Below are 24,437 nucleotides of genomic sequence, written 5' to 3'. Positions count from 1 at the left end.
CAGTTTACTAAGTCGTTTTTTTATTTTAGTTTCAGTTTACTATAATAATCTTAGTTTGCGTAGGGCATGTGTGTGTGTGTATGGGTGTGTGTGCATCTCAGTGTGTATGTGAGTGTGTGTGTGGTGAGAGAGAGACTGCAGAGTGAGTGAGAGAATGTAAACAGAGGGGAAGGGGAGTATAAGACAGGCATTGTGTGGCAACAGAAAGGGTGTTTGACGTCTACTATACCGCTAATGTCCCAGCTTCTCATTAACCTCTACTCCTATCAACTACTACTACTATACCGCTAATGTCCCAGCCTCTCATTAACCTCTACTCCCATCAACTACTACTACTATGATGCTAAGTATAATCATTAACCTCTACTCCTATCAACTACTATGATCCTAAGTATCTAATAGCCATTAACAAAGAATCGCTCACTCAGGTGTTCATCTTTTCTGGTCCCAGTTTAAACTAAGAACAACTTTGTTAGTTGTTCAATGCTTAACAACAATATTTGTAGTGTTCATAAGCACTACATTGATACTTCACAAATCATTTAAGCAAATTCATAATACAGTTGAAGTCAGAAGTTTACATACACTTAGGTTGGAGTCATTAAAACTTGTTTTTCAACCACTCCACAAATTTCCTGTTAACAAACTATAGTTTTGGCAAATCGGTTAGGACATCTACTTTGTGCACGACACAAGTCATTTTTCCAACAATTGGTTTACAGACATATTATTTCACTTAATATTCACTGTATCACAATTCCAGTGTGTCAGAAGTTTACATACACTACGTTGACTGTGCCTTTAAACAGCTTGGAAAATTCCCGAAAATGATGTCATGGCTTTAGAAGCATCTGATAGGCTAATTGACATCATTTGAGTCAATTGGAGGTGTACCTGTGGATGTATTTCAAGGCCTACCTTCAAACTCAGTGCCTCTTTGCTTGACATCATGGGAAAATTAAAAGAAATCAGCCAAGACCTCAGGAAAAAAAATGGTAGACCACAAGTCTGGTTCATCCTTGGGAGCAATTTCAAAATGCCTGAAGGTACCACGTTCATCTGTACAAACAATAGTATGCAAGTATAAGTAAACACCATGGGACCACACAGCCGTCATACCGCTCAGGAAGGAGACGGGTTCTGTCTCCTAGAGAAGAACGTACTTTGGTGTGAAAAGTGCAAATCAATCCCAGAACAGCAGCAAAGGACCTTGTGAAGATGCTGGAGGAAACCGGTACAAAAGTATCTACAGTGCCTTGCGAAAGTATTCGGCCCCCTTGAACTTTGCGACCTTTTGACACATTTCAGGCTTCAAACATAAAGATATAAAACTGTATTTTTTTGTGAAGAATCAACAACAAGTGGGACACAATCATGAAGTGGAACGACATTTATTGGATATTTCAAACTTTTTTAACAAATCAAAAACTGAAAAATTGGGTGTGCAAAATTATTCAGCCCCTTTACTTTCAGTGCAGCAAACTCTCTCCAGAAGTTCAGTGAGGATCTCTGAATGATCCAATGTTGACCTAAATGACTAATGATGATAAATACAATCCACCTGTGTGTAATCAAGTCTCCGTATAAATGCACCTGCACTGTGATAGTCTCAGAGGTCCATTAAAAGCGCAGAGAGCATCATGAAGAACAAGGAACACACCAGGCAGGTCCGAGATACTGTTGTGAAGAAGTTTAAAGCCGGATTTGGATACAAAAATATTTCCCAAGCTTTAAACATCCCAAGGAGCACTGTGCAAGCGATAATATTGAAATGGAAGGAGTATCAGACCACTGCAAATCTACCAAGACCTGGCCGTCCCTCTAAACTTTCAGCTCATACAAGGAGAAGACTGATCAGAGATGCAGCCAAGAGGCCCATGATCACTCTGGATGAACTGCAGAGATCTACAGCTGAAGTGGGAGACTCTGTCCATAGGACAACAATCAGTCGTATATTGCACAAATCTGGCCTTTATGGAAGAGTGGCAAGAAGAAAGCCATTTCTTAAAGATATCCATAAAAAGTGTTGTTTAAAGTTTGCCACAAGCCACCTGGGAGACACACCAAACATGTGGAAGAAGGTGCTCTGGTCAGATGAAACCAAAATTGAACTTTTTGGCAACAATGCAAAACGTTATGTTTGGCGTAAAAGCAACACACCATCCCCACTGTCAAACATGGTGGTGGCAGCATCATGGTTTGGGCCTGCTTTTCTTCAGCAGGGACAGGGAAGATGGTTAAAATTGATGGGAAGATGGATGGAGCCAAATACAGGACCATTCTGGAAGAAAACCTGATGGAGTCTGCAAAAGACCTGAGACTGGGACGGAGATTTGTCTTCCAACAAGACAATGAACCAAAACATAAAGCAAAATCTACAATGGAATGGTTCAAAAATAAACATATCCAGGTGTTAGAATGGCTAAGTCAAAGTCCAGACCTGAATCCAATCGAGAATCTGTGGAAAGAACTGAAAACTGCTGTTCACAAATGCTCTCCATCCAACCTCACTGAGCTCGAGCTGTTTTGCAAGGAGGAATGGGAAAAAATTTCAGTCTCTCGATGTGCAAAACTGATAGAGACATACCCCAAGCGACTTACAGCTGTAATCGCAGCAAAAGGTGGCGCTACAAAGTATTAACTTAAGGGGGCCAATTTTTCCGTTTTTGATTTGTTAAAAAAGTTTGAAATATCCAATAAATGTCGTTCCACTTCATGATTGTGTCCCACTTGTTGTTGATTCTTCACAAAAAAATACAGTTTTATATCTTTATGTTTGAAGCCTGAAATGTGGCAAAAGGTCGCAAAGTTCAAGGGGGCCGAATACTTTCGCAAGGCACTGTATATCCACAGTAAAACGAGTCCTACTAGGCTACATAACCTTATGTCTGGTGCTCTGCAAAATGTGGCATGACCAGCTCCTCTCATTTAGTAAGTAACAGCCTCCACAGGAAAGTGTGAAAAAAAAGAGATCACACTTTGAAGGAGCCGAGAGGTCAGACCGGTCACGGGGTCAAACATACTGTACCTGTCAGACAGGAAGGCACAGATGAGGTCCTTGGTATCATTGGACATCTGCACATTATCAGGGAAGTTGAGGTTATTCTTGTGATCCATGATCTTCCCGTATGTTCCTACTAGTGACTCAGCATAAAATGGGGTGTCGCCTAAAAAGAGAGGTGAAATTTAAAATATGTTTTTGGGCTTTTGTTAGGCTTTACAGGGGAGGTTAAACTAGCTTCAATAAACACAAATAGCCTAGTAGTGTGACCACTGGGTTTAAACCTAGGTGTACGGCATGCCACAAGACTGTTAGCCCGCTGAGCTAAATCCAAGACATTAGCTCAGGGAGCTAACACAAGTCTTGAGGTCTCAGGCAAGGTTACATATCACCCGAGCGGGGTTAATCAAACCATCTTTAGTCGCTTAGCCCCAATCCAAATGACAAAACTAAGAGAATTAACATTAGCAGGTCAACGGTCCAATTGAGATCCTGAAAACCGTTCTGATTCAGGATCAGAGAAACTCACTCACCGACCAGCATCTCAAAGATGAACACCCCCACGGACCACCAGTCACACTCGCGGCCGTAGTAGCCGTCCCCCCCCTGGGACTTGAGCACCTCAGGGGAGATGTAGTCCGGAGTCCCCACCGCTGTGTCACAGTGGACCATGCCCGTCTGGAATGAGAGAGACGTGCAGACGGAGAGGCAGGCGGGGAGACAGGCAGACAGAGACATTGTTAAAGTAGGTCAACTAAACAGTGAAACATATTGGGCCAGTGTGCCAGACATAGATTAAGCCTAGTCCTAAGAAGCACTTTTAATGGTGACTCTGATTTTTAGTCCAGGACTAAGCCTAATCTGTGTTTTATTTATTTAACCTTTATTTAACCAGGTAGGCCAGTTGAGAATAAGTTCTCATTTACAACTGCGACCTGACCAAGATAAAGCAAAGCAGTGCAACAAAAACAACACAAAGTTACACATAAACAAACGTACAGTCAATAACACAAAAGACAAGGACAAATAGACAAATCTATGTTCAGTGTGAGCAAATGTAGAAGAGTAGGGAGATAAGGCAATACATAGGCCGTAGAGGCAAAAATAATTACAATTTAGCATTAACACTGGAGTGATAGATGTGCAGATGATGATGTGCAAGTAGTCAGTTTTACGAGGGTATATTTGGGGGCATGAGTGAAGGAGGCTTTGTTGCGAAATAGGAAGCAGATTCTAGATTTAATTTTGGATTGGAGATGCTTAATGTGAGTCTGGAAGGAGAGTTTACAGTCTAACCAGACACTTAGGTATTTGTAGTTGTCCACATATTCTAGGTCAGAACTGTCCAGCGTAGTGATGCTAGTCGGGCCGGAGGGTGCGGGCAGCAATCGGTTGAAGAGCTAGTTTTACTAGCATTTAAAAGCAGGTGGAGGCCACGGAAGGAGTGTTGTATGGCGTTGAAGCTCGTTTGGAGGTTAGTTAACACAGCGTCCAAAGAAGGGCCAGATGTATACAGAATGGTGTCGTTTGCGTAGAGGTGGATCAGAGAATCACCAGCAGCGAGAGCAACATCATTGATATATACAGATAAAAGAGTCGGCCCAAGAATTGAACCCTGTGGCACCCCCATAGAGACTGCCAGAGGTCTGGACAACAGGCCCTCCGATTTGACACACTGAACTCTATCTGAGAAGTGGTTGGTGAACCAGGCGAGGCAGTCATTTGAGAAACCAAGGCTGTTGAGTCTGCTGATAAGAATGTGGTGATTGACAGAGTCGAAAGCCTTTGCCAGGTCGATGAAGACGGCTGCACAGTACTGTCTTCTATCGATGGTGGTTATGATATCGTTTAGTACCTTGAGTGTGGCTGAGGTGCACCCGTTACCGGCTCGGAAATCAGATTACATAGTGGAGAAGGTAAGGTGGGATTCGAAATGGTTGGTGATCTGTTTATTAACTTGGCTTTCGAAGATTTTAGAAAGGCAGGGTAGGATAGATATAAGTCTAACAGTTTGGGTGTAGAGTGTCTCCCCCTTTGAAGAGAAGGATGACCGCAGCAGCTTTCCAATCTTTGGGGACCTCAGACGACACGAAAGAGGTTGAATAGGCTAGTAATAGGGGTTGAAACAATTTTGGCGGATCATTTTAGAGAGGGTCCAGCCCTTGTCTAGTCCATCTGATTTGTAGGATCCAGCTCTTTCAGAACATCAGCTGTCTGGATTTGGGTGAAGGAGAAGCGGGGGGGGGGGGGGGGGGGGGGGGGGGGGTTGGGCAAGTTGAGGGTGCTGAGATGTTGGCCAGGGTAGGGGTAGCCAGGGGGAAAGCATGGCCAGCCATGGAAAAATGCTTATTGAAATGATCGATTATTGTAGATTTATCAGTGGTGACAGTGTTTCCTATCCTCAGTGCACTGGGCAGCTGGGAGGAGGTGCTCTTATTCTACATGGACTTTACAGTGTCCCAAAACTTTTTGGAATTAGTGCTACAGGAAGCAAATTTCTGTTTGAAAAAGCTAGCCTTAGCTTTCCTACCTGCCTGTGTATATTGGTTCCTGACTTCCCTGAAAAGTTGCATTTCACGGGGGCTATTTGATGCTAATGCAGAACGCCGCAGGATGTTTTTGTGCTGGTCGAGGGCAGTCAGGTCTGGAATGAACCAAGGGCTTATATCTGTTCCTGGTTCTACATTTTTTGAAAGGAGCATGCTTATTTAAGATGGTGAGGAAGGCACTTTTAAAGAATAACCAGGCATCCTCTACTGACGGGATGAGGTCAATATCCTTCCAGGATACCCCCGGCCAGGTCGATTAGAAAGGCCTGCCTTCTGAAGTGTTTTAGGGAGCGTTTGATAGTGATGAGGGGTAGTCATTTGACTGCAGACCCAGTACGCACACAGGCAATGAGGAAGTGATCGCTGAGATCCTAGTTGAAGACAGCAGATGTATATTTAGAGGGCAGGTTGTTCAGTATGTGTCTGGGAAACCGGCCCATTAAATTTGTCAAAGACCTTTTTGGCACAGCTTACCTGTCCTGTAAGTCATGATTCAGCAACTTAACCTGATGGACTTTCTATGTGGAAATTGACACTAAACAATTCATAATCTGACCACATGGTGGTGCACTGGAGCAGTGAAATTCCCCCAAACCCAGATTTTAGCAGTAGACAGTTCATCACCTTGGAAATAGTCTAAAATGAGCTCATGTTACAATTAAAAGTTACAGAAGAAAGCAGAAAAAAAAGTAAGGTCTAGGGCTTGAGTTTGGTGTTTCAGACAAAATTACCATAACAAGACCATTTCGGGTTAGGATGACGTCTCACTCAGAAAACCCCCACAGCCCAGTCTAGGCCCTGGACCAGTGCTTCCCAGTCCTGGGGACCCGAAGGGGTGCACATTTAGGTTTTTTCCTTAGCACTAACACACCTGATTCAAGTGAAGGCTTGATGACGAGTTGATTCGAATGTGTTAGTGCTAAGGCAAAACAACTAAATGTGAGCCCCTTTGGCTCCCCAGGACCAGGTAGCACTTCCCTAGACCCTCAGCCAATTCTCCAACTCCCCTGCAAACTCACAGAGTCCATCTTCATGCAGGTGCCAAAGTCAGCCAGCTTGAGGTGGCCATTTTGGTCCAGTAGTATGTTGTCCGGTTTCACATCGCGGTGGATGAAACCCATAGAGTGGATGGCATCTAGCGCCAGCACCACCTCGGCAGTGTAGAAACGGACCCACTTCTCTGGCATGTCGTAGTTCATGGTCAGGGTGACCAGATCTCCACCAGGCATATACTCCATCACCATGTAGAGGTGGAGGTCATCTTGGAAAGCACAGCACAGCTGGAAAACACATATCACAACAATAAAAGCTTGACTGACATTTGGAGTATGTGAGAGGTGTGTGTACTGTACGTGTATGAGTGCAAGTCTCTCTCACCTGGACGACCCAGGGGCTGTTGGAGAAGGCCATGATGTCTCTCTCCTCCCAGAAGAAGGCGGAGTCAGAGCGTTTGATCATCTCAAACTTGCTCAGCTGTTTCATGGCGTACACCTTCTGAGACGCCTTGTGGCGGACCTGGAGGACGGGAGGTACATTTTTTATTTCACCTTTATTTAACCTCACAAGTCAGTTAAGAACAAATTCTTATTTACAATGCCGGCCTACCAAAAGGCAAAAGGCCTCCTGTTGGGACGGGGGCTGGGATTAAAAGGACAAAACACACATCATGATGACACAACACTACATTGAGAGACATAAGACAACAACATAGCAAGGCAGCAACACAACAAGGCAGCAACACATAACACAGCATGGTAGCAACACAACATGACAACATGGTAGCAGCACAAAACATGGTTCAAACATTATTGGGCACAGACAACAGCAAAGGGCAAGAAGGTAGAGACAACAATACATCACACAAAGCAGCCACAACTGTCAGTGTCCATGATTGAGTCTTTAAATTTAGAGCTTGAGATGACGAGGTATAAGATTACACACACGGCCACACACACACGGCCACACACACACTTTATTTATACAAGTAGTAGACGCTACTGAGATTCAAGATTTTTTTTACGAGGGAAACCGTCAAAAGAAAGCAGTATAAACACACATTCATAACATAGTCACCAGTAGACAAGATACAATGTCACTTTGACTGTGACAAAGTGGCAGAGAATGCCATTGAAGACCCTTGATAACATAAAGTCCTGCAAACAACATGACAACACACAAAAAAAAACACAAGACACCCACAGGACAACATGTACACACAGATCGACCAGCCCCCCCCCCTCTTCACACAAGACTTCAGACACAAAATTAATCTTTCCAACACACATATACACACACACACACACACGACCTGTCTAAACATGCCTTTATTACAAGGTACACAGAACCTGAAAAATACACAAAGAAAAAAAAATGCAGACAGACAGGCACCTGGAAGGGGGAGACACAAACGCAAGAGCTCACAGAGGCAGTGAGGAATGTAAATATTCTTCATCTGTTTGTGTATCATTGTATCTTTGTGCCACAAACACACGGAGGGAGTTTCTCACCAGTTGCACCTCTCCATAGGCTCCTCTGCCGATCATCTTGACCTTGTCAAAGTCCTCCAGTTTGATCTGCAGGTCCCGCATCTTAACCATGGCCTTCTCATCTACAGGACAGACAGAGGTCAGAGGTCAAATGGGTTACCTTGCAAACAGAGGCCCACCCAAACGGTTGCGTTCAAAGGAGAGGTCAGCAAGGGCCTCACAGAGGTCAAATACCTTTGCAGTTGTACCAGTGGTTAGTTACCTTAACTTGCCCGTCTACCTGTGTTGTGTCACCAATTGCTACAGTAAAGGTGATATATGTTTGGCGTCGGGTTTCATACTGGTTATTATATAGTCTTCTGATATGAAATATTGCAAGGCAGGGTTGATACAGAAACTGTAGTTAATTGTTATAAACCTGGAACTAAGGGAGAGGTTGTACATTCACACTGGCAAAACAATCCAATGGCAGAACACTCTTGGTCGACAGTGCACCCGAGTGCAGAATAATTGATCAATTTACGAATGCACTTAGTTCTGTTATGACAGGTGTCAGTAAACAGCGGCTAAAAACAGAAGTAAATTGTTGCCAGTAGCACGGTTACAGTCACTAGGTGAGTAAAATGATCAGAATATATTCAGAATAAGTTCTTCTCTCATTACAAGAGCTTGGAACTACACTGAGTGTACAAAACATTAAGGACACAGGCTCTTTCCATGACAGACTGTCCAGGTGAATCTGGATGAAAGCTATGACCCCTTATTGATGTCACTTGTCACTTTAAAATCAGTGTAGATGAAGGGAAGATACAGGTTAAATAAGGATTTTTAAACATTGAGACATGGGTTGTATGTGTGCCATTCAGAAGGCTAATGGGCAAGACAAAAGATCCTTTGAACAGGGTATGATAGTAAGTGTCTGGCGCACCAGTTTGTGTCAAGAACTGCAACGCTTCTGGGGTTTTCCACACTCAACCGTTTCCAGTGTGTATCAAGAATTGTCAAGCACCCAAAGGACATCCAGCCAACTTGACACATTATTGGAGTAAACATGGGCCAGCATCCCTTTGGAATGCTTCAGACACCTTGTACAGTCCATTCCCCCAGTCAGCAATGTTGATCTTGCATTCTTTTGAACTTAACATGAATTGGGGTATTTAGAGTACTATATAGCTTGAGAACATTAAAACAGAACAAAGCTATGTCAATAACTAAATTGACAAAAATGCAGATCACCATTTTAGTGCCAAGCTTTTGATTGGCACAAATTCCAGACACAAATCTAGCACAGACTGGAATATGTTCCGGGATTCTTCCGATGGCATTGGGTAGTAAACCACATCAGTCACTGGCTTCATCAATAGGTCGTCCCCCACAGTGACCCTACGTACATACCCCAACCAGTAGCCATGGATTTCAGGCAACATCCGCACTGAGCTAAAAGGGTAGAGCTTTCAAGCTTATAAGAAATCCCGCTATGTCTTCCGACGAACAATCAATCAAACAGGCAAAGCGTCAATACAGGACTAAGATTGAATCGTACAACACTGGCTCCGATGCTCGTTGGATGTGGCAGGGCTTTCAAACTAATACAGACTACAAAGGGAAGCACAGCCGCGAGCTGCCCAGTGACACGAGCCTACCAGATGAGCTAAATTACTTCTATGCTCGCTTCGAAGCAAGTAACACTGAAACATGCATGCGAGCACCAGCTGTTCTGGACAACTGTGTGATCACGCTCTCCTTAGCCGATGTGACCATAACAGGTCAACATTCACAAGGCCTCTGGGCCAGATGGATTACCAGGATGTGTACTCCAAATATGCGCTGACCAACTGGCAAGTGTCTTCAATGACATTTTCAACCTCTCCCTGACTGAGTCTGTAATACCAACATGTTTCAAGCAGACCACCATAGTCCCTGTGCCCAAGAACACTAAGGTAACCTGCCTAAATGACTACCGACCCATAGCACTCACATCTGTAGCCATGAAGTGCTTTGAAAGGCTGGTCATGGCTCACATCAACACCCTTATCCCAGAAACCCTAGACCCACTCCAATTTGCATACCGCCCAAACAGATCCACAGATGATGCAGGTTCTATTGCACTCCACACTGCCCTTTCCCACCTGGACAAAAGGAACACCTATGTGAGAATGCTATTCATTGACTACAGCTCAGCGTTCAACACCATAGTGCGTTCAACACCATAAACAAGATCCTGGACTTCCTGATGGGCCACACCCAGGTGGTAATGGTAGGTAACAACACATCCGCCACGCTGATCCTCAACACGGGGGCCCCTCAGGGGTGCGTGCTCAGTCCCCTCCTGTACCCCGTTTACTCATGACTGCATGGCCAGGCACAACTCCATCATTAAGTTTACGGATTACACAACAGTGGTAGGCCTGATCACCGACAATGATGAGACAGCATACAGGGAGGTCAGAGACCTGGCCGTGTGGTGCCAGGATAACAACCTCTCCCTCAACATGATCAAGACAAACGAGATGATTGTGGACTAGAGGAAAAGTAGGACCGAGCACGCAAACATTCTCATCGATGGGGCTGCAGTGGAGCAGGATCGAGAGTTTCAAGTTCCTTGGTGTCCACATCAACAACAAACTATCATGGTCCAAACACCAAGACAGTTGTGAAGAGGACACGACAAAGCCTATTCCCCCTCAGGAGACTGATAAGATTGGCATGAGCCCTCAGATCCTCAAAAAGTTTGACAGCTGCCCCATCGAGAGCATCTTGACTGGTTGCGTCACTGCCTGGTGTGGCAACTTCTCGGCTTCCGACTGCAAGGTACTACAGAGGGTAGTGCGTACAGCCCAGTACATCACTGGGGCCAAGCTTCCTGCCATCCAGGACCTCTATACCAAGCAGTGTCAGAGGCCCTAAAAATTGTCAAAGACACCAGCCACCCAAGTCATAGACTGTTTTCTCTGCTACCGCACGACAAGCGGTACCAGAGTGCCAAGTCTAGGTCAAAAAGGCTTCTTAACAGCTTCTACCCCCAACCCATAAGACTCCTGAACAGCTAATCAAATGACTACCCAGACTATTTGCATTGCCCCCCTCTTTTATGCTGCCGCTACTCTGTTTATTATCTATGCATAGTCACTTTAACTCTACCTACATATTACCTCAATTACATCGACTAACCGGTGCCCCCGCACATTGACTCTATACCGGTACCACCTGTATATAGCCTCCACATTGACTCTGTACTGGTACCCCCTGTATATAGCCTCCACATTGACTCTGTACTGGTACCCCCTGTATATAGCCTCCACATTGACTCTGTACTGGTACCCCCTGTATATAGCCTCCACATTGACTCTGTACTGGTACCCCCTGTATATAGCCTCCACATTGACTCTGTACTGGTACCCCTGTATATAGCCTCCACATTGACTCTGTACTGGTACCCCCTGTATAAAGCCTCCACATTGACTCTGTACTGGTACCCCCTGTATATAGCCTCCACATTGACTCTGTACCGGTACCCCCTGTATATAGCCTCCACATTGACTCTGTACTGGTACCCCCTGTATATATCCTCCACATTGACTCTGTACCGGTACCCCCTGTATATAGCCTCCACATTGACTCTGTACCGGTACCCCCTGTATAAAGCCTCCACATTGACTCTGTACTGGTACCCCCTGTATATAGCCTCCACATTGACTCTGTACTGGTACCCCCTGTATATAGCCTCCACATTGACTCTGTACCGGTACCCCCTGTATATAGCCTCCACATTGACTCTGTACCGGTACCCCCTGTATATAGCCTCCACATTGACTCTGTACCGGTACCCCCTGTATATAGCCTCCACATTGACTATGTACCGGTACCCCCTGTATAAAGCCTCCACATTGACTCTGTACTGGTACCCCCTGTATATAGCCTCCACATTGACTCTGTACTGGTACCCCCTGTATATAGCCTCCACATTGACTCTGTACTGGTACCCCCTGTATATAGCCTCCACATTGACTCTGTACCGGTACCCCCTGTATATAGCCTCCACATTGACTCTGTACCGGTACCCCCTGTATATAGCCTCCACATTGACTCTGTACCGGTACCCCCTGTATATAGCCTGCACATTGACTCTGTACCGGTACCCCCTGTATATAGCCTCCACATTGACTCTGTACCGGTACCCCCTGTATATAGCCTCCACATTGACTCTGTACCGGTACCCCCTGTATATAGCCTCCACATTGACTCTGTACCGGTACCCCCTGTATATAGCCTCCACATTGACTCTGTACTGGTACCCCCTGTATATAGCCTCCACATTGACTCTGTACTGGTACCACCTGTATATAGCCTCCACATTGACTTTGTACCGGTACCACCTGTATATAGCCTCCACATTGACTCTGTACTGGTACCCCCTGTATATAGCCTCCACATTGACTCTGTACCGGTACCCCCTGTATATAGCCTCCACATTGACTCTGTACCGGTACCCCCTGTATATAGCCTCCACATTGACTCTGTACCGGTACCCCCTGTATATAACCTCCACATTGACTCTGTACCGGTACCCCCTGTATATAGCCTCCACATTGACTCTGTACTGGTACCCCCTGTATATAGCCTCCACATTGACTCTGTACCGGTACCCCCTGTATATAACCTCCACATTGACTCTGTACTGGTACCCCCTGTATATAGCCTCCACATTGACTCTGTACCGGTACCCCCTGTATAAAGCCTCCACATTGACTCTGTACCGGTACCCCCTGTATATAACCTCCACATTGACTCTGTACTGGTACCCCCTGTATATAGCCTCCACATTGACTCTGTACTGGTACCCCATGTATATAGCCTCCACATTGACTCTGTACTGGTACCCCCTGTATATAGCCTCCACATTGACTCTGTACCGGTACCCCCTGTATATAGCCTCCACATTGACTCTGTACCGGTACCCCCTGTATATAGCCTCCACATTGACTCTGTACTGGTACCCCCTGTATATAGCCTCCACATTGACTCTGTACTGGTACCCCCTGTATATAACCTCCACATTGACTCTGTACTGGTACCCCATGTATATAGCCTCCACATTGACTCTGTACTGGTACCCCATGTATATAGCCTCCACATTGACTCTGTACTGGTACCCCCTGTATATAGCCTCCACATTGACTCTGTACTGGTACCCCCTGTATATAGCCTCCACATTGACTCTGTACTGGTACCCCTGTATAAAGCCTCCACATTGACTCTGTACTGGTACCCCTGTATAAAGCCTCCACATTGACTCTGTACTGGTACCCCCTGTATAAAGCCTCCACATTGACTCTGTACTGGTACCCCTGTATAAAGCCTCCACATTGACTCTGTACTGGTACCCCTGTATAAAGCCTCCACATTGAGTCTGTACTGGTACCCCCTGTATAAAGCCTCCACATTGAGTCTGTACTGGTACCCCCTGTATAAAGCCTCCACATTGACTCTGTACTGGTACCCCCTGTATAAAGCCTCCACATTGACTCTGTACTGGTACCCCCTGTATAAAGCCTCCACATTGAGTCTGTACTGGTACCCCCTGTATAAAGCCTCCACATTGACTCTGTACTGGTACCCCCTGTATATAGCCTCCACATTGACTCTGTACTGGTACCCCTGTATAAAGCCTCCACATTGACTCTGTACTGGTACCCCCTGTATAAAGCCTCCACATTGACTCTGTACTGGTACCCCTGTATAAAGCCTCCACATTGACTCTGTACTGGTACCCCTGTATAAAGCCTCCACATTGACTCTGTACTGGTACCCCTGTATAAAGCCTCCACATTGACTCTGTACTGGTACCCCCTGTATAAAGCCTCCACATTGACTCTGTACTGGTACCCCCTGTATAAAGCCTCCACATTGACTCTGTACTGGTACCCCCTGTATATAGCCTCCACATTGACTCTGTACTGGTACCCCTGTATAAAGCCTCCACATTGACTCTGTACTGGTACCCCCTGTATATAGCCTCCACATTGACTCTGTACTGGTACCCCTGTATATAGCCTCCACATTGACTCTGTACTGGTACCCCCTGTATATAGCCTCCACATTGACTCTGTACCGGTACCCCCTGTATATAGCCTCCACATTGACTCTGTACCGGTACCCCCTGTATATAGCCTCCACATTGACTCTGTACCGGTACCCCCTGTATATAGCCTCCACATTGACTCTGTACCGGTACCCCCTGTATAAAGCCTCCACATTGACTCTGTACCGGTACCCCCTGTATATAACCTCCACATTGACTCTGTACCGGTACCCCCTGTATATAACCTCCACATTGACTCTGTACCGGTACCCCCTGTATATAACCTCCACATTGACTCTGTACCGGTACCCCCTGTATATAACCTCCACATTGACTCTGTACCGGTACCCCCTGTATAAAGCCTCCACATTGACTCTGTACTGGTACCCCCTGTATAAAGCCTCCACATTGAGTCTGTACTGGTACCCCCTGTATATAGCCTCCACATTGACTCTGTACTGGTACCCCCTGTATATAGTCTCCACATTGACTCTGTACTGGTACCACCTGTATATAGCCTCCACATTGACACATTGACTCCCCCTGTATAAAGCCTCCACATTGACTCTGTACTGGTACCCCCTGTATAAAGCCTCCACATTGACACATTGACTCCCCCTGTATATAGCCTCCACATTGACTCTGTACTGGTACCCCCTGTATAAAGCCTCCACATTGACTCTGTACTGGTACCCCCTGTATAAAGCCTCCACATTGACTCTGTACTGGTACCCCCTGTATATAGCCTCCACATTGACACATTGACTCCCCCTGTATAAAGCCTCCACATTGACTCTGTACTGGTACCCCCTGTATATAACCTCCACATTGACTCTGTACTGGTACCCCCTGTATATAGCCTCCACATTGCCTCTGTACTGGTACCCCCTGTATATAGCCTCCACATTGACACATTGACTCCCCCTGTATATAGCCTCCACATTGACTCTGTACTGGTACCCCCTGTATATAGCCTCCACATTGACACATTGACTCCCCCTGTATATAGCCTCCACATTGACTCTGTACCTGTACCCCCTGGTATATAGCCTCCACATTGACTCTGTACTGGTACCCCCTGTATATAGCCTCCACATTGACTCTGTACTGGTACCCCCTGTATATAGCCTCCACATTGACTCTGTACTGGTACCCCCTGTATATAGCCTCCACATTGACTCTGTACCGGTACCCCCTGGTATATAGCCTCCACATTGACTCTGTACCTGTACCCCCTGGTATATAGCCTCCACATTGACTCTGTACTGGTACCCCCTGGTATATAGCCTCCACATTGACTCTGTACTGGTACCACCTGTATATAGCCTCCACATTGACACATTGACTCCCCCTGTATATAGCCTCCACATTGACTCTGTACTGGTACCCCCTGTATAAAGCCTCCACATTGACTCTGTACTGGTACCCCCTGTATAAAGCCTCCACATTGACTCTGTACTGGTACCCCCTGTATAAAGCCTCCACATTGACTCTGTACTGGTACCCCCTGTATAAAGCCTCCACATTGACTCTGTACCGGTACCCCCTGTATAAAGCCTCCACATTGACTCTGTACCTGTACCCCCTGTATAAAGCCTCCACATTGACTCTGTACTGGTACCCCCTGTATATAGCCTCCACATTGACTCTGTACCTGTACCCCCTGTATAAAGCCTCCACATTGACTCTGTACTGGTACCCCCTGTATATAGCCTCCACATTGACTCTGTACTGGTACCCCCTGTATACAGCCTCCACATTGACTCTGTACTGGTACCCCCTGTATATAGCCTCCACATTGACTCTGTACTGGTACCCCTGTATAAAGCCTCCACATTGACTCTGTACTGGTACCCCCTGTATACAGCCTCCACATTGACTCTGTACCTGTACCCCCTGGTATATAGCCTCCACATTGACTCTGTACTGGTACCCCCTGTATATAGCCTCCACATTGACTCTGTACTGGTACCCCCTGTATAAAGCCTCCACATTGACTCTGTACTGGTACCCCCTGTATATAGCCTCCACATTGACTCTGTACCGGTACCCCCTGTATAAAGCCTCCACATTGACTCTGTACCTGTACCCCCTGTATAAAGCCTCCACATTGACTCTGTACTGGTACCCCCTGTATATAGCCTCCACATTGACTCTGTACCTGTACCCCCTGTATAAAGCCTCCACATTGACTCTGTACTGGTACCCCCTGTATATAGCCTCCACATTGACTCTGTACTGGTACCCCCTGTATACAGCCTCCACATTGACTCTGTACTGGTACCCCCTGTATATAGCCTCCACATTGACTCTGTACTGGTACCCCTGTATAAAGCCTCCACATTGACTCTGTACTGGTACCCCCTGTATACAGCCTCCACATTGACTCTGTACCTGTACCCCCTGGTATATAGCCTCCACATTGACTCTGTACTGGTACCCCCTGTATATAGCCTCCACATTGACTCTGTACTGGTACCCCCTGTATAAAGCCTCCACATTGACTCTGTACTGGTACCCCCTGTATATAGCCTCCACATTGACTCTGTACTGGTACCCCCTGTATATAGCCTCCACATTGACTCTGTACTGGTACCCCCTGTATAAAGCCTCCACATTGACTCTGTACTGGTACCCCCTGTATAAAGCCTCCACATTGAGTCTGTACTGGTACCCCCTGTATATAGCCTCCACATTGACTCTGTACTGGTACCCCTGTATAAAGCCTCCACATTGACTCTGTACTGGTACCCCCTGTATATAGCCTCCACATTGACTCTGTACTGGTACCCCCTGTATACAGCCTCCACATTGACTCTGTACTGGTACCCCTGTATAAAGCCTCCACATTGACTCTGTACTGGTACCCCCTGTATACAGCCTCCACATTGACTCTGTACCTGTACCCCCTGGTATATAGCCTCCACATTGACTCTGTACTGGTACCCCCTGTATATAGCCTCCACATTGACTCTGTACTGGTACCCCCTGTATAAAGCCTCCACATTGACTCTGTACTGGTACCCCCTGTATATAGCCTCCACATTGACTCTGTACCGGTACCCCCTGTATAAAGCCTCCACATTGACTCTGTACCTGTACCCCCTGTATAAAGCCTCCACATTGACTCTGTACTGGTACCCCCTGTATATAGCCTCCACATTGACTCTGTACCTGTACCCCCTGTATAAAGCCTCCACATTGACTCTGTACTGGTACCCCCTGTATATAGCCTCCACATTGACTCTGTACTGGTACCCCCTGTATACAGCCTCCACATTGACTCTGTACTGGTACCCCCTGTATATAGCCTCCACATTGACTCTGTACTGGTACCCCTGTATAAAGCCTCCACATTGACTCTGTACTGGTACCCCCTGTATACAGCCTCCACATTGACTCTGTACTGGTACCCCCTGTATATAGCCTCCACATTGACTCTGTACTGGTACCCCTGTATAAAGCCTCCACATTGACTCTGTACTGGTACCCCCTGTATACAGCCTCCACATTGACTCTGTACCTGTACCCCCTGGTATATAGCCTCCACATTGACTCTGTACTGGTACCCCCTGTATATAGCCTCCACATTGACTCTGTACTGGTACCCCCTGTATAAAGCCTCCACATTGACTCTGTACTGGTACCCCCTGTATATAGCCTCCACATTGACTCTGTACTGGTACCCCCTGTATATAGCCTCCACATTGACTCTGTACTGGTACCCCCTGTATAAAGCCTCCACATTGACTCTGTACTGGTACCCCCTGTATAAAGCCTCCACATTGACTCTGTACTGGTACCCCCTGTATATAGCCTCCACATTGACTCTGTACCTGTACCCCCTGGTATATAGCCTCCACATTGACTCTGTACTGGTACCCCCTGTATATAGCCTCCACATTGACTATGTACCGGTACCCCCTGGTATATAGCCTCCACATTGACTCTGTACTGGTACCCCCTGTATATAGCCTCCACATTGACTCTGTACTGGTACCCCCTGTATAAAGCCTCCACATTGACTCTGTACTGGTACCCCCTGTATATAGCCTCCACATTGACTCTGTACTGGTACCCCCTGTATATAGCCTCCACATTGACTCTGTACTGGTACCCCCTGTATAAAGCCTCCACATTGACTCTGTACTGGTACCCCCTGTATAAAGCCTCCACATTGACTCTGTACTGGTACCCCCTGTATATAGCCTCCACATTGACTCTGTACCTGTACCCCCTGGTATATAGCCTCCACATTGACTCTGTACTGGTACCCCCTGTATATAGCCTCCACATTGACTCTGTACTGGTACCCCCTGTATAAAGCCTCCACATTGACTCTGTACTGGTACCCCCTGTATATAGCCTCCACATTGACTCTGTACCGGTACCCCCTGTATAAAGCCTCCACATTGACTCTGTACTGGTACCCCTGTATATAGCCTCCACATTGACTCTGTACTGGTACCCCCTGTATATAGCCTCCACATTGACTCTGTACCGGTACCCCCTGTATAAAGCCTCCACATTGACTCTGTACTGGTACCCCCTGTATATAGCCTCCACATTGACTCTGTACCGGTACCCCCTGTATAAAGCCTCCACATTGACTCTGTACTGGTACCCCTGTATATAGCCTCCACATTGACTCTGTACTGGTACCCCCTGTATATAGCCTCCACATTGACTCTGTACCGGTACCCCCTGTATAAAGCCTCCACATTGACTCTGTACTGGTACCCCCTGTATATAGCCTCCACATTGACTCTGTACTGGTACCCCCTGTATATAGCCTCCACATTGACTCTGTACTGGTACCCCCTGTATATAGCCTCCACATTGACTCTGTACTGGTACCCCCTGTATAAAGCCTCCACATTGACTCTGTACTGGTACCCCCTGTATAAAGCCTCCACATTGACTCTGTACTGGTACCCCCTGTATATAGCCTCCACATTGACTCTGTACCTGTACCCCCTGGTATATAGCCTCCACATTGACTCTGTACTGGTACCCCCTGTATATAGCCTCCACATTGACTCTGTACTGGTACCCCCTGTATAAAGCCTCCACATTGACTCTGTACTGGTACCCCCTGTATATAGCCTCCACATTGACTCTGTACTGGTACCCCCTGTATATAGCCTCCACATTGACTCTGTACCGGTACCCCCCGTATAAAGCCTCCACATTGACTCTGTACTGGTACCCCCTGTATATAGCCTCCACATTGACTCTGTACCGGTACCCCCTGTATATAGCCTCCACATTGACTCTGTACTGGTACCCCCTGTATAAAGCCTCCACATTGACTCTGTACCGGTACCCCCTGTATATAGCCTCCACATTGACTCTGTACTGGTACCCCTGTATAAAGCCTCCACATTGACTCTGTACCGGTACCCCCTGTATATAGCCTCCACATTGACTCTGTACTGGTACCCCTGTATAAAGCCTCCACATTGACTCTGTACTGGTACCCCTGTATATAGCCTCCACATTGACTCTGTACTGGTACCCCCTGTATATAACCTCCACATTGACTCTGTACTGGTACCCCCTGTATATAACCTCCACATTGACTCTGTACTGGTACCCCTGTATAAAGCCTCCACATTGACTCTGTACCGGTACCCCCTGTATATAGCCTCCACATTGACTCTGTACTGGTACCCCTGTATAAAGCCTCCACATTGACTCTGTACTGGTACCCCCTGTATATAGCCTCCACATTGACTCTGTACCGGTACCCCCTGTATAAAGCCTCCACATTGACTCTGTACTGGTACCCCCTGTATATAGCCTCCACATTGACTCTGTACTGGTACCCCCTGTATATAGCCTCCACATTGACTCTGTACTGGTACCCCCTGTATATAGCCTCCACATTGACTCTGTACTGGTACCCCCTGTATAAAGCCTCCACATTGACTCTGTACTGGTACCCCCTGTATAAAGCCTCCACATTGACTCTGTACTGGTACCCCCTGTATATAGCCTCCACATTGACTCTGTACCTGTACCCCCTGGTATATAGCCTCCACATTGACTCTGTACTGGTACCCCCTGTATATAGCCTCCACATTGACTCTGTACTGGTACCCCCTGTATAAAGCCTCCACATTGACTCTGTACTGGTACCCCCTGTATATAGCCTCCACATTGACTCTGTACCGGTACCCCCTGTATAAAGCCTCCACATTGACTCTGTACTGGTACCCCTGTATATAGCCTCCACATTGACTCTGTACTGGTACCCCCTGTATATAGCCTCCACATTGACTCTGTACCGGTACCCCCTGTATAAAGCCTCCACATTGACTCTGTACTGGTACCCCCTGTATATAGCCTCCACATTGACTCTGTACCGGTACCCCCTGTATATAGCCTCCACATTGACTCTGTACTGGTACCCCCTGTATAAAGCCTCCACATTGACTCTGTACCGGTACCCCCTGTATATAGCCTCCACATTGACTCTGTACTGGTACCCCTGTATAAAGCCTCCACATTGACTCTGTACCGGTACCCCCTGTATATAGCCTCCACATTGACTCTGTACTGGTACCCCTGTATAAAGCCTCCACATTGACTCTGTACCGGTACCCCCTGTATATAGCCTCCACATTGACTCTGTACTGGTACCCCTGTATAAAGCCTCCACATTGACTCTGTACTGGTACCCCTGTATATAGTCTCCACATTGACTCTGTACTGGTACTCCCTGTATAAAGCCTCCACATTGACTCTGTACTGGTACCCCCTGTATATAGCCTCCACATTGACTCTGTACCGGTACCCCCTGTATATAGCCTCCACATTGACTCTGTACTGGTACCCCTGTATAAAGCCTCCACATTGACTCTGTACTGGTACCCCCTGTATATAGTCTCCACATTGACTCTGTACTGGTACCCCCTGTATATAGCCTCCACATTGACTCTGTACTGGTACCCCCTGTATATAGCCTCCACATTGACTCTGTACTGGTACCCCCTGTATATAGCCTCCACATTGACTCTGTACCTGTACCCCCTGGTATATAGCCTCCACATTGACTCTGTACTGGTACCCCCTGTATATAGCCTCCACATTGACTCTGTACTGGTACCCCCTGTATAAAGCCTCCACATTGACTCTGTACTGGTACCCCCTGTATATAGCCTCCACATTGACTCTGTACTGGTACCCCCTGTATATAGCCTCCACATTGACTCTGTACCGGTACCCCCCGTATAAAGCCTCCACATTGACTCTGTACTGGTACCCCCTGTATATAGCCTCCACATTGACTCTGTACCGGTACCCCCTGTATATAGCCTCCACATTGACTCTGTACTGGTACCCCCTGTATAAAGCCTCCACATTGACTCTGTACCGGTACCCCCTGTATATAGCCTCCACATTGACTCTGTACTGGTACCCCTGTATAAAGCCTCCACATTGACTCTGTACCGGTACCCCCTGTATATAGCCTCCACATTGACTCTGTACTGGTACCCCTGTATAAAGCCTCCACATTGACTCTGTACTGGTACCCCTGTATATAGCCTCCACATTGACTCTGTACTGGTACCCCCTGTATATAACCTCCACATTGACTCTGTACTGGTACCCCCTGTATATAACCTCCACATTGACTCTGTACTGGTACCCCTGTATAAAGCCTCCACATTGACTCTGTACCGGTACCCCCTGTATATAGCCTCCACATTGACTCTGTACTGGTACCCCTGTATAAAGCCTCCACATTGACTCTGTACTGGTACCCCCTGTATATAGCCTCCACATTGACTCTGTACCGGTACCCCCTGTATAAAGCCTCCACATTGACTCTGTACTGGTACCCCCTGTATATAGCCTCCACATTGACTCTGTACTGGTACCCCCTGTATATAGCCTCCACATTGACTCTGTACTGGTACCCCCTGTATATAGCCTCCACATTGACTCTGTACTGGTACCCCCTGTATAAAGCCTCCACATTGACTCTGTACTGGTACCCCCTGTATAAAGCCTCCACATTGACTCTGTACTGGTACCCCCTGTATATAGCCTCCACATTGACTCTGTACCTGTACCCCCTGGTATATAGCCTCCACATTGACTCTGTACTGGTACCCCCTGTATATAGCCTCCACATTGACTCTGTACTGGTACCCCCTGTATAAAGCCTCCACATTGACTCTGTACTGGTACCCCCTGTATATAGCCTCCACATTGACTCTGTACCGGTACCCCCTGTATAAAGCCTCCACATTGACTCTGTACTGGTACCCCTGTATATAGCCTCCACATTGACTCTGTACTGGTACCCCCTGTATATAGCCTCCACATTGACTCTGTACCGGTACCCCCTGTATAAAGCCTCCACATTGACTCTGTACTGGTACCCCCTGTATATAGCCTCCACATTGACTCTGTACCGGTACCCCCTGTATATAGCCTCCACATTGACTCTGTACTGGTACCCCCTGTATAAAGCCTCCACATTGACTCTGTACCGGTACCCCCTGTATATAGCCTCCACATTGACTCTGTACTGGTACCCCTGTATAAAGCCTCCACATTGACTCTGTACCGGTACCCCCTGTATATAGCCTCCACATTGACTCTGTACTGGTACCCCTGTATAAAGCCTCCACATTGACTCTGTACCGGTACCCCCTGTATATAGCCTCCACATTGACTCTGTACTGGTACCCCTGTATAAAGCCTCCACATTGACTCTGTACTGGTACCCCCTGTATATAGTCTCCACATTGACTCTGTACTGGTACTCCCTGTATAAAGCCTCCACATTGACTCTGTACTGGTACCCCCTGTATATAGCCTCCACATTGACTCTGTACCGGTACCCCCTGTATATAGCCTCCACATTGACTCTGTACTGGTACCCCTGTATAAAGCCTCCACATTGACTCTGTACTGGTACCCCCTGTATATAGTCTCCACATTGACTCTGTACTGGTACCCCCTGTATATAGCCTCCACATTGACTCTGTACTGGTACCCCCTGTATATAGCCTCCACATTGACTCTGTACTGGTACCCCCTGTATATAGCCTCCACATTGACTCTGTACTGGTACCCCTGTATATAGCCTCCACATTGACTCTGTACTGGTACCCCCTGTATATAGCCTCCACATTGACTCTGTACTGGTACCCCCTGTATATAGCCTCCACATTGACTCTGTACTGGTACCCCTGTATATAGCCTCCACATTGACTCTGTACTGGTACCCCTGTATATAGCCTCCACATTGACTCTGTACTGGTACCCCCTGTATATAGCCTCCACATTGACTCTGTACTGGTACCCCCTGGTATATAGCCTCCACATTGACTCTGTACCGGTACCCCCTGTATATAGCCTCCACATTGACTCCCCCTGTATAAAGCCTTGCTACTGTTATTTTACTGCTGCTCTTTAAATATTTGTTACTTTTATTTATTTTTTACAATTTCTTAAAACTGCATTGTTGTTTAAGGGCCTGTAAGTAAGCACTTCACTGTAAGGTCTACCTGTTGTATGTGACAAATACCATTTGATTTGCTTGATTTCATTTGCTTGAAGTTAAGCAACTTTAGCCAGTTAGCTTGGGTACTTGACTGCTGCTGTGAGGTCAGAATGCTCGGATAAACCCTACTCCTCGGCCTGAGCCTCCAATGTTTTGCTCTGAACACTCCTGAGAGCGAAACGCTCTGAATTTACACAAGGACTATCTGACAACGCACTGAATTATGTATGGCCCAGAGCGCACTGACACACCCGAGTGAATTTACAAATGCACACTAAAGATGACAATGGATTACGATGTTGAAAGTAGCCAGGAATTAAGGAGATATGAAGTCGAGCAATATTAAATATAGAGCCATATTTATGTGCTCTGGATATCTCCATGCTTCAGCTGCGTTTAGATTAGATGGTACGAGATAGAGCATGAAGGTAAATGCCGTTGAACCTGGCAGTGAATGCCATCAGCCGCCACGGTAGATGGGACTTGGCGCCAGAGTTAAAATATTTGTACTTTTTCTACTGGATGTTGATTTGCACTGTTTCTGAATCACCATAGCAACGCATACAACACACTTGCTTGCTTTTGCCATCTCCTTCTTCCTTGCTACCTCAGATAATGCAAAGCATCTTATTACCAAGGTCTGCCTCAAAGCAATGATATATCTTACATCTGTTTAAGAAGGCGTCTATGTTTTTGTTTTTCCGTAGCGCTGGGTAGTCCAAATCCAGGGCCAAGGCATTCATGGAATCCTGCGGAAAAAGTCAAATAAATCCAATCAATTGAATGTGTTTGAAAT

At 46.6% G+C, this 24,437-nt stretch overlaps 1 protein-coding gene across 8 annotated transcripts in view; it reads right to left on the bottom strand.

Moving 5' to 3' along the window:
• The window catches only part of LOC110529374 (rho-associated protein kinase 2), a 72,710-nt gene that overhangs the window by 34,494 nt on the left and 13,779 nt on the right, over positions 1–24,437 (bottom strand). For all 8 annotated transcript variants that reach the window (XR_005052775.2, XR_016497594.1, XM_036984757.2 and 5 more), the window contains exons 2-7: positions 24,309–24,390; positions 8,058–8,158; positions 6,928–7,065; positions 6,570–6,830; positions 3,535–3,679; positions 3,029–3,167 (exon numbers count right to left, since the gene is read on the bottom strand). Coding sequence is in view for 6 of the 8 variants with exons in the window: in XM_036984757.2 (XP_036840652.2) it covers positions 3,029–3,167; positions 3,535–3,679; positions 6,570–6,830; positions 6,928–7,065; positions 8,058–8,158; positions 24,309–24,390 (866 nt within the window). In the remaining 2 variants the exon portion in view is untranslated. The remainder of the gene's footprint in view (positions 1–3,028; positions 3,168–3,534; positions 3,680–6,569; positions 6,831–6,927; positions 7,066–8,057; positions 8,159–24,308; positions 24,391–24,437) is intronic.

The sequence above is a fragment of the Oncorhynchus mykiss genome, chromosome 8 (genome assembly GCF_057628025.1).
Source record: "Oncorhynchus mykiss isolate SJ-2025 chromosome 8, ASM5762802v1, whole genome shotgun sequence".
NCBI classification, from domain to species: Eukaryota; Metazoa; Chordata; class Actinopteri; order Salmoniformes; family Salmonidae; genus Oncorhynchus; species Oncorhynchus mykiss.
The sequence above is the reverse complement of the archived record's forward strand: the minus strand, read 5'-3'. Positions and strand labels throughout refer to the sequence as shown.